The sequence below is a fragment of the Crinia signifera genome, chromosome 4 (genome assembly GCF_055691185.1).
Source record: "Crinia signifera chromosome 4, ASM5569118v1, whole genome shotgun sequence".
In the NCBI taxonomy this organism is placed as follows: domain Eukaryota; kingdom Metazoa; phylum Chordata; class Amphibia; order Anura; family Myobatrachidae; genus Crinia; species Crinia signifera.
This window is the reverse complement of record NC_139220.1, coordinates 223,443,389-223,455,424: the sequence shown is the minus strand read 5'-3', so window position 1 is coordinate 223,455,424 and position 12,036 is coordinate 223,443,389. Positions and strand designations below refer to the sequence as shown.

The 12,036-nt window shown below is 40.7% G+C and overlaps 1 protein-coding gene across 4 annotated transcripts in view; it reads right to left on the bottom strand.

Annotated features, from left to right (window-relative positions):
- The window catches only part of NEDD4 (NEDD4 E3 ubiquitin protein ligase), a 149,725-nt gene that overhangs the window by 24,013 nt on the left and 113,676 nt on the right, over positions 1-12,036 (bottom strand). For 2 of the 4 annotated variants that reach the window (XM_083183860.1, XM_083183859.1), the window contains exons 10-15: positions 11,460-11,577; positions 7,208-7,360; positions 2,545-2,610; positions 2,073-2,192; positions 709-903; positions 6-83 (exon numbers count right to left, since the gene is read on the bottom strand). In XM_083183860.1, coding sequence (XP_083039986.1) covers positions 6-83; positions 709-903; positions 2,073-2,192; positions 2,545-2,610; positions 7,208-7,360; positions 11,460-11,577 — 730 coding nt within the window. The remainder of the gene's footprint in view (positions 1-5; positions 84-708; positions 904-2,072; positions 2,193-2,544; positions 2,611-7,207; positions 7,361-11,459; positions 11,578-12,036) is intronic. The other 2 variants (XM_083183861.1, XM_083183863.1) reach the window with 2 other exon arrangements.

Below are 12,036 nucleotides of genomic sequence, written 5' to 3'. Positions count from 1 at the left end.
CTTACTGGTAGTTGACCCAGATCTGCAAGTTCGATAGGTGGTCTTGGCCTTAGTTGAACTGGAATTCTCAACCGTGGGTCTTCCTATAATGTTCAAAATTGAAAATTAATTTCTCACTGTTTCTTACTAAAAAAGGATTAGATCTTGCAAAATGCATTATTGTTTTGACCTATTTAACAAATAATTTAGCTGTGTACCAAGGGCAGAAATAATGTAGCCTGGACACAAAGTTGAACAAAGTTTATAACCGGACCACATGAAAAACCTATAAAAACAGAAGGACTAAATGTTACTCTTCAATGGATCACATTAAAACGTACCTAGCATTACAAAGCCCTTGTTTGAAAAGCACTAGACATACATATGGGTCTCAACCATGCATAAGAACTACACTTTAAGAGAAGAAACAAAACTGATATTTTATTTAGCTCCACAGAAAGAATCAGTCATAAGTGCAGACATTTTGCACATGTGTAAGTCTACACATTTATAATACAACATAGAACTTACACTAGTCAAAACCCTTTTCAATAAATGTGGTTTCATTTTAATGCATCATAAAAATAATCTTCTATTGCTTCATGTTTACTTAAAATAAAGTTGCACTGAAACTATTCCATGACTATCTACAAAATCATTATATTTAATAGATAACATATTTAGCAGATCATGAGCTTTGACTGAATACAGAAAGTAGAGGTAAAATACCCATGTAGTAGTTTTAGTGAGGTGATTGATGAAGAAAGGCCGTCCACTTGGTGCGTGCCTCATTTCCCATCCCTTCACAATAAGCCCAAGATCCTGGTCCATCGATGGTTTGCTCGATTCAGTTGTTGGCATCTGTAATTGACGACTGCTGTGGTCACTTTGGTTGGGGGACAGCTGTGACATATCTATAGGCATCTGCAGTAAAGAATGAATATACAGGACACAACTCAGAGGCCTGTGCACCTTGTCTCTATAAACAAAGACTGAGATAATAGAAGTAGGGTTGGCCATGAAACTTGCTCTACAAGATTTTCGTGTGTGGGGTTATTTTTTCAATAAACAATATAATAGAGCTAGCTTGTCACCAATAGGTCTCAGCTTAAATGGACTTTGAAATGTTTGTCATTTTTGCCTTGGCCAGTAAGCATTCATTTATTATTACAATTATGTGAAGTAAATCGGAATTGAAATCCACATCAGGAAAATGTGCACTGGGAACAAAGGACAACGCCTATATATACACATTATAATAATTCCAGAAAGAGCTAAACCACCATAAAGTGTATTTGCAAAACATTAGAAGTATTTCATACTATTTCATAAAGCCAAGCACATCATGGTGTGTATACAGAATATTTCTTATAATACAAAAAGCATTTGGATATAGTACAAGGATCTATAAAAATCATTTCATCCTGATGATATCCTGTTAAATACTCCCCCACTTAAGCAAATTTATCCTTTCTGGGTTACAATGAGCATTAAGGGGCACATTTATCAATGTCTGTTAACTCCTTAATGATAAAACTCGCTGTGCAGGATTAAAGGTGTTCCAGTCAAATCCATCTGTCATTTTTCAAACACACAACATGAGCGGATTGGCTGAATTTCTTTTTAAAACATCCTATATGTACCCATAGTGCTACCCTTATACCCAAAAGGGTTAGATTAAATGGCATATTTATCAAATACTGGGGAGATATACTGTAAACTGGAGAAGTTGCTTGTAGTCATCAACTTCTGCCATTTATCTACTGGAGCCTGCAATACAGTTCACAACTAAATTTCTTAGTATGAGCAACTTCTACATCTATCTTCAAGATTCGATAAATCTCCCCCTTAATATGCAGTCGATTTTATGCTGCCCTGTTATCTGTCATTTTGGCGGCTGGATTGAAATGGACCATAATATGAAATATTTAAGATCATTGCCACTTTAAATCAAGTCATCAAAACCGTGGTGACTAGAAAAGTGTCGCAGCAAAGATTTACCCCAAACTGTATGGAATATTTGCTTTCAAATGCCTCAAAATTAGGATCTCTACAGAGAAATGTAACATCAGTAACCAGTACTGTTACATTACCTGAAATACAGGCTTCTCCCAAGTAGTGGTTCTTCTGTTGTGATCTATGTAATATGACCTCCCTTTTTCATCTTGTTTCTCTTCCCAACCAGGTGGTAAACCAGAGGATGTGGGTATTAACTGTAAAAAAGCAGAAAGTTTGCAAAGCATAAAATAAGCTAAACATTGAATTATTGGTGGAACAGAAACCATAAGCGTTTAATACCATTGACCCGTTATGAGTGTGCACAAGGCATGCTGCTATAGAGATGACAGAGCTATACGTGGTTGAGTAGAGTTTTGGAAAGCGAATGTTCAGAGTTTACAAATATGGTATACATAACTTTGTCAAAGACATAACAATGTGTTTTTATCACCTCTAAGACCATGTCCCAGTACTGTGATGCAAACATACCAATAAACAGGTGTAAAGTCATGCGATAAGAAAACACAGCCAGCTTATCATGCACTAGAAGCAAAAACAAAATCTTACAACTGGTAACGTAGGCAGCTCTTCGTGTGTATAGGAGTGCAAGCTCTCTCTTCTGTTGGAATGGATCTTCATAACATATTTAAGAAAAGAAGGGATAAATATGGTAAGCTGTCAAACGTTGGAAGAGATTTGAGCTTATTGCAGTTCTAGACCCTGCAAAGGATCTATTTATTCAATCAGTTAAGCAATTTTTGTGTGAGCAACTACTCGTCAATGACACCAATTTTGATTATTTAGGTGTCATTCAATAGTATGTATTATTTAGATGTGCAATCAGATTAGTAAGAAGTGGTCAGGTTGTGAGGAATAATGTTTTAAATGTTGCGATTTTTTTTCCCTACAGAAAAAGCATTAAGTGGTGGCGGGCGCTTTTTCCCTTTGGTTGGAAACTGCAAAAGCCTTTTGTCAATTTTTTTCGGCCCTTAATTAATTTGATAATAAATTCTAACAATTTTGCACTGGTAACTCAGAGGCACCTTGACGTGTGTGCGATGCGAATGCAGTCTCCTGATAATCGCTCAGTTCTGTGGAACAATAGACTTTGCATCCATCTCTGAATCAGGGGCACAATGTGCGACAGCCTGAGAGTTGCTTAATGTCTGTGTGATCAAACAGAAAATCAACACCTATCTCAATCATACTGTATGAAAGTACCTGTAACACATACTATATCAAAATCAATGGTCTGAAACAACCATCCTCTTATTATTGATGCACTCATATTACAAGTCCTACGGAAATTACTTCCAGTACTACCTCAGCCACTAGTTCCTACTGAAACAGAGAAGGCAGCTTCCAAAACTAACAAAGAAACAAAACTTCAGTCACTAGTGTCTGGGCAGCCTGTGGTTCTCCACATGAAAATACAAGCACCAGCATGCTTCGCCAGATAGTTGACAGTGTATGCTGGGATCCTGTCGTTTTACAAAATCTGGAGATAATAGAGGAATTATCTTGCTTGTACACTTAAAACTTGTAGGGCTGGCACCAAACATTTAGACCAGGATCCTATTGCCGACATTAATTGACTGTATGGCAAAACACTGGTAAAAATAGCCACATGGTATGTTGTGCTATCAAATTATAGCCTATTTTTATCATACAGCAAATAATCAGTTTTTGGGCAATAACATATGGGAACTGGATACGTTTCTGAACCTATGCGTTATACTTCAAAACAGGTGTCCGACGACTGCTTCTTGTGGACAATGCTTCGGTGCATGAGGCACCCAAAACAATCCATGAAGACAGCAGCTTCTCAAGGCTAAGTGGATAGCACCAGCCAAATCCATTAGCTGCAGTTAATTGGATACCGGCTTTCTTCGGTTTCTAGTTCTTTCCATTTTCTATGAACTATTAATGGCGGAGAACTGGAAGCACACACGGACATCACCGATCTCTATGGAGAAATTCCCAGGTTTTATCATCCACCTTCGGCACACAGCCCTGTACACTGCATCCGTTTTGTGCAAAAAATCTACCGCGTTGTAATGAGAAAAAAAAATCTGCATGAAACCAGAGACAGAGACACATTGAACTCTAGGACATCTGGTATAAAAATTCCATGGAAAAATAAATTGTGATCAATTAAGGATGTAGTAAATGTAGAAAACATGTCTGGGCCTCGGAGGATAAGATACACACTCTCTCACCCTACACCAATCACAGGGGGTGGTGAAGGAGAACTGACACAGACATTGTCCGACGTTTCCATCACTCCTGTATGGTCATGACAGTATATGTAATAAGATGTTTACGAAGGGCAAACGAGAGTGATGAAACTAACAAAGCAGACATGAATTTTGGTACTACTGGTTAGTGCACATCTCCAATGGAGGCAGGACTGGGCATACGCAGTATGTACTAAAGGGTATACTAGGCATGTGCAGCCCTCCATCTAGGAGTCTGTGATGCCTCAATTTTTTGGGAGGTAGGAACCCAAGGTCTACGTGGCTGCACAAAGAAATCCTGGCATCAGAAGCTGCCAGGAACAAGCCAGAGTGAGTAGGCCTCAGCTTAGGTAGCCTGGCCAAATCAAACAGATGGTCAGGATGGTGATCTGAAGCAGCATCTATGAACACTGCATTCAGATCACAAATGCAATGTAGGAAACATCTATTTTCCTGCGGGATGTGTTTTTAAGTGGATGGAATTGCAAAGCCACTTATGTGCAGCTCTGCAACTCTGTCCATCTCTGAAGCAGGCCCTTAGTTGTGGATTAATAAAAGCTGCATCTGAATTTAAATTAATTCAGATGAATTTGTCCAGAACACTGAATTGAATCCAATATTTTAAACATCCATACTACCAATATCACGCAACACAATAACCTCTTTCCAAGTGTTTGTTAATCATATACTGTATACACACACACATGAGTCACATTACATCATTTGTCATGCACTGGCTTGGCAGTTATATAAGGTGTGCAATAGGACATCTGCACACATCCCTTGTTGCTGTAATAGGTAAAATGGGCAATTTATTAGACTTGCAAAAAGGGATCATTATCTCCTTTCATGCCAAGGGTGGCAGTATTTCTGAAACTGTGCAGTTTGTAAACGTTCTCATGCTGCTGTGGTGAAGTTATAATGCGAGTCAACAAACGGCACCATTGTGAATAACTGACATGGAAACTGTGGAGCACCACCTGCCATTAATGTGAGAGGTGAACTTTGGCTACGAAGAAGCGTGAGGGCCAACACACAGCTCCCCATCAAAGTGAACCTGTGGGGCTTTCAGATGCGTGTCTAAAATGATAGTTCAGGCAACCCTGCTGTGGATGGGACTCTGAAGCAATCAAATAGTTAATGCACCTATGTTACCAAAGGTGCATCTGTGGAAATGGCTTCAATTTGCACAGCAGTATCAAAATCAAACCTCTGCTGGTTCCCATGAGTCACGTTTTCTGCTTCCTTGAATGGAGGGCAGTTGGCATGTTAGGTGACAAACATTGCTGGAGGAACACAAGCTGGTGGCAGCAGATTTATTGTCTGGGGAATACATTCTTGGCATTCTCTGGGCCCACTCATCCATGTGAAAGACACTCAACCCATTTGGTTGTGAATCCATTGTTGCAGATTATGTACACCAATACATGCTGATGGTCTTTCCTGGGCCGGAAGGAATCTTCCAGCAAGACCATCCAACATATCATATGGATAGAAAAGAGCCGACAGTGGTTGAATGAGCACATCCAAGGCTTCCAAGTACTTCCCTGGCCTCCTAGTGCCGTAGACTTAAACCCAATTGAGAATCTGTAAGAAAATCTTGATTGTCGTGTTCAATCAATGGATCATCCACACACACACCCTCCAGCCACTGTGGGGTGCACTGCAAGCTGCTGGTCTGCACATGGCTATTGGTTACTCTGGCTATTAGCTAATGGTAATGATAAAACATTGTAAAAAAGGTAAAAACAGCAATTACAATGCCAACTCATATGGTTACTTATCAGCAGCCAGCAAGTCTGGAAATCAGATCCTGGGCCCCAAATTCCTAGTGGAAGCCCTGACTACAGTGAGAATTGCACTGTTTGTGGGCACCAAAAGGGTGGTCACACTAAACATTGGTTTGATTTAGATTTCTCTTCTGTTCATTCACTTTATTTTTAACAATTAACAAAATGCAAACTGAAAATGTTGCACAGTATTGTCTGTGTGTGTATTTTTGGTACTTCTGTACTTTCACGGCGCCACTAGAAATCGCGGGCATCGCGGCCATTGAATGCACTAAAAATCGGGTGCGACGCGATGCCCGCGATTTCCCATAGGGACCAATGTTAAATTTCTCAATTGACCCGATTTTACTGTTCAATGCCTCAATTGACACGATTTTTCCATAGGAAACAATGTTAAATGGCTCACAGAGGCCAAATAGCCACCCTGAAGTGTGAAATGGCCCCCACAATTGTTAACGCCACCCCACGATCAACGTGAACCCGAAGCGTGGCGAGCGCAGCGAGCCCGCGAGGGGCGGCGGTACGCGTCCTCCGACCTTTTCATACCCCCACTATCCACGTCGGCGTGGAGTTGAGAATAGAATAGTGTGGCGAGCGCAGCGAGCCACCGAGCCCGAAGCGTGGCGAGCGCAGCGAGCCCCGCGAGGGGACGCGGATACCTTCACAGGTAAACGCGTCCCTTCGCGGGCTTCACAGGTATCCTCGTCCCCTCGCGGGGCTCGCTGCGCTCGCCACGCTTCAGGCTCGGTGGCTCGCCACACTATTCTATTCTCAACTCCACGCCGACGTGGATAGTGGGGGTATGAAAAGGTCGTAGGACACGTACCGCCGCCCCTCGCGGGCTCGCTGCGCTCGCCACGCTTCGGGTTCACGTTGATCGTGGGGTGGCGTTAACAATTGTGGGGGCCATTTCACACTTCAGGGTGTCTATTTGGCCTCTGTGGGCCATTTAACATTGATTCCTATGGAAAAATTGTGTCAATTAAGGCATTGAACAGAAAAATCGTGTCAATTGAGAAATTTAACATTGGTCCCTATGGGAAATCGCGGGCATCGCGTCGCACCCGATTTTTTAGTGCATTCAATGCCCGCGATATCCTATCTTTCCTAATCTAGTGGCGCCGTGAAAGTAAAGAAGTACCGTATTTTTTTATAAATATAAGTTTATAATAATAGTACAAATAACTGCAGACATTTACTTACAAGGCTTGAGCTCTCTCTGCCACTAGCTACATTGCCAGAAATGTGGAGTCTTGCACTGAACTCAGTGACTTGTTCTTGGAGATCATTGCTAGATGCTGGCTGAACAGGACTGCTGGACAGAGTGGCATCATCATCAGTAATAATTTCCCAGCTCTGCAAAAAATATATATAAAAAGTTTCAAACCTACATATAGAATTCTGAGCTATTATACTTCTAGTCAACACAAATACTGTAGTTTCCTGCAAAATGAGTCAGTTTGTGGGCCAAGTGAACTACTGTATATATGGCTACAAAACAAGTTTCAGATATTCCTCCTGAAAATTGTAAAGCTGGCCATACATCTACAGATTTACTGTCAGATCTGACTGTTTGGAACAAGAACCTGGTAATGGATGAGCGCAAATGACAAGTTGACCATTTGCTTTGAAATGCTGGAAAAGTGCCAAAAACTGTCATTCAGATACTACCAGGTTTTTTCCCAAGCAGCCCAATCTGACAATCAATATCATGATGTGTGGCCAGCTTTACTGGATACTCCAGATAAAACAAACTTAACTAAAGGGGGCAATATATCAAATCTTAGAGATTAATAAAGTTCCAATCAGTTCCCAACCGTCAAACAGCCTGCAAAATGACAGTTGAATCTTCTTTGATACTGTGAGGTCTATGTACTATGCATTGGAGAGCGAAAAAGTTGACAGATATGTAGTGTACACACGGTGTGACTGTGGCTAACTTTCTATTCGATTTCGACTATAGGTCAAAACTGGTTAGAAATCAAATTGAAATTCAACAGTTTTCAGCCATATTCGATCAAGATGCGCGCTGCCATTTAGTGGAAATCGAACAGAAAAATAGACTGTGTAGACAAGACTATATAGTACAGATATATACTATATAGTCAACATCAAATGCAATTTGCTTGCCATGTGATCGCGATCCAATCCCATGTCAAATCGGGATCGCCTTGCAAGGCAATCGCACCTTGTGTACACACCTATACTAAGTACTAGCCAATCAACTAATTTTACAGGCTGTGTTTAAAAAAAAAAAAAAAACAGTTAAGAGCTGGCTGGCACTTTATATCCATACACTTTATTGCCCACCAAGACTTAGGGGGTTATACTGTTTCTGCGCATGTGCAGACCAAGAGTGCGTGCACCCACTGCGAACATTCTGCTCGCCAGGTGCACGCACCCTACAAGGCGAGCGGGGGGCGGAGGGTGTCGGGCAGCCTCAATTACCATATGGGAAGGCCGAGCGTTCCATGGGCGTTCTCACGGGTGCGTGGGGCTGGCAGCTGACATCACCGGCGTCCCAGCGTACACACATTTGGAAGCGACTTGAAAGTCACTTTTATATGCGTGTACCTTCCACATCTTTCGATGGTCGGCGACCATCGAAAGATGTGGGAGGTTAACCGCGGCATACCAATGGATGTTTATGCTAAACATCCATTCGCAGCATGTGCGGGCGAACCCGCGCTGTGAGGGGGGAAGGGGTAGAAATTTGGCGGGTGGGGTTTGGTGGAATCAACCAGAATAAACCCCTTTTGAGCTCACTCTCAATATATATATATAATTATTCTTACTCTTATTAATTAACAAAGGCTTTAGATTAATATTATGATAGATAGGTTAATAAATCCATAAAGGTCTTAACACTTGGTATAAAAGCACTTATATTATTATTTATATTACGTATAAATATAGTATAGATTTGAATAAAGTTCAATTAAATTTTTTTGTTATGTATTTATATGTATGTGTATGTGTATATGTTTGTATATATATGTATATATTTATCACTTTCTCCCTTGTTTTTTTTTTTTTTTTTTGGGGGGAATGGGGGGGGGGGGGGAATATCCCCCTGAGATATTGGCCAGTATTCAATGCCTCTGATTCGCCACATATTACAGCGAATCAGGCAATTTGCTGGGGTTACGGCGAATTTTCTCACAGAAAAATCAATTCGTCCTATTCAATGGACACAATTCGCTGCAAATGAAGAGCGAATGTCATGGCGATTCGCCGGTGGTTTTCAATGGGGTTTTTAGTGGAATTCGCCCAGAGTGTATTCAATGCTAGGATGGCGAATTGCTTTCTCCCTGATTTTTGCCATGATTCGCTGTTTTGCATTCGGCATCTTTTTTAGGTGAACAGGAAAGTGATCTTTTGAAATAAAGGGTTTTGCGGGGGAAGTTTGGTGTCAAAAAATCAGATTTTTTTTTTCTAAGAAGGGGCATGCTATTTGTAATCATGTGCTTAAAGCACATTAATATATATATTTAATTTTATTTTTATTTATTTTTTAACATTTTTTTATACACTTTGGGCAGCAGGGGGCCGGGAGCCGAGAGCAGCTCATTAATATTCATTTATTCACTGCACTCTGGTCCCGATCATTACATATGCACGATCGGGACCAGAGTGCAGCAGCTGATGATCCCAGCCCCCTGCCAGCTCTGGGGGGGCTCTGCCAGTGTCCTGGCAGCCCTCCTCAGTGTCCGGCGCAGGCAGGGAGACTTCGATCTCCCTGCCTGCCGCCGTCTCCCTGCGGATTCGCCGCTAGGGGCTCGCTGCCCCTGACGAGTTGAATAGGGTGACACGGAGGGCGCGAATGCTCCAGCCCTCCGGAACCCTGCGAATATGCAGCGAATCCTAAACAGGAATCGCTGCACATTTCGTTAATGTGCATTGAATACTGCACATTGTCTTCCATAGAAAGGCAACAACCAATCTCGAAGGGTTAAGATTAATGGCGGAGTAGTAATTAGGACTGTTGAATATAGGTAGAAGAAAGCTCAGATATAAGGGACTTTGGTCTATAGGTTTTGCAAGATCCTTACATATCTGTAATAACAATATATCCTGTAATGGTTGTAGCTGTGTATTGTATGTGATGTATGTATATCTAATTGTTATTATCTTTATGTATTTATAATTAAATAATAAAAAAAATCAGAATAACCCGGCTTTTATTTCAAGGTTTGATGATCTTCTACTATGTTAAACAATTTGCATCAATTATCTTCTTACTGAGAATTCATCAAGGTGAGAGATTGTCTTGGTTTGATTCAAGACCAATTTAAATATGGAAGATGATGATGCTGTATATGTTTGGCCATACACCATGTAAAGGTGCCCATACACTGTGCCTTTTGCGGGTGCGATACGCGCACCCATGCACATCCCATTGCACAGTTCAAAATGTATGTGCCTCACATACTATTGGAACTAGGTACCGATCGCATGCGATTTGTGTGCGATGCGATCTAGACCAAAATGCATACAAATGATTGCACCATGTATGGATGTTACTAGCACTGTGCAGTGGTCATGAAGCATATTAAGTATAGCCGGCTCTACCGTTCCAGCATAAACTATTTTTTGTTTTCAACAGTGAGCACGCTATGTCGTTTTGAAAATAAAAGCAAATAAGATCTTGGTAGACAGCCAGATAGATCTAAGAATGTATTCCTCCTACACAATAGTTTGAATAGTATGGACATACAAGTATGCATTTGTAGGTGGGTAATTGGATAGAATTGTAGCTTAGGCTTTAGCGAATAAAGTCAAACTCTATAACAACAAGTATCTGGCATGCAGTGTGCATTAATTTGTACATAAATAGTATCTGTTGTATTTTTTTTTATTAAATATTGCCGGGATTGTTCATGCACTATCCAGAGAGCAGCATTTTCAATAGAATAACAACAATAAAAAACTGAACGGAGAACAGAAAAAAAAAATACTACATTACAATCTAATGAAGGAATCAATGACAAATAAGAAACCAAATGTTAATCAAATTTTTACCACCTCAAGGTGAAATACTGAAACAAGGTAGTTAATCATGCATAATGTCTGTCTATATTATTACAATGGTAGTTACAGATACTGTACAAAACCACACACCTTCAAATGTCAAATAGAACACATATTGTAAATCAGTAATCAAAATAATAAAAAAAGCACACACTGAGGGTGGGTGCATGCTCGATGATACCCCAGATCGGAGAGCCTCAACCACCACATCTAGTGCGTACCCCTCAGTTATGCAGCCGCAAGCTATATTGTTCTGTGTGTAGGAGCGAATGAGGTACCTTTACATCAGTCAGCCAATCGACGGTGATTGAGGTCATTGTAATGTGTACACAAATTAAAAAAGAATCTGCACAATAGTGTTAACAAAATTACAATCTACAATGAGGTTAAAGAAATTATCACAGAATGTATATTGTTGTTTTACCTCAGGAGAATCTTTGAGTTCCAGACCTTCTGTTTCCTCAGAGATTTGCCTTCGAGTAGTAAAGGCATGCTGTGCCTGTAACTGTACTCTGCCACACTCTGGACCTGCAGTGCCATCTCTGGGGAAAAATATAATTTGCCATATTTTACATTTCTCAATGCAATAAAACACAGACATGACTTCATCACTCCTTGTAATACATTTTTGAAAAATCTAATGATAAACAATATTGGTCACATTTTTACTTCTATTAGCAAGTGTTCCAGTGCCCTGAAATTTGGACGTGCACAGAAATAAAATTCATCGAACCTTTACAGCAACTCAAGTAATATATCAATGTGTATTGGAAACCCTATAAATAGTGGCAGACCTGTGCTATCAGATGGAGTGTGTCTGGACTCTAGAAATGGAAACAGTCAAACCAGATGTGGCGCAATCGCCACTTCTGGTCGGGTGGAAACCACCACCGTGGAAGGGAGACATGGGATGGCCAGAGGAGTACGCGAAAAAGAAAAAGTTACAATAGGAACCTGCCTCCTTACCAATAGAGGAGAAGGCACCCACCACAAAAACAATC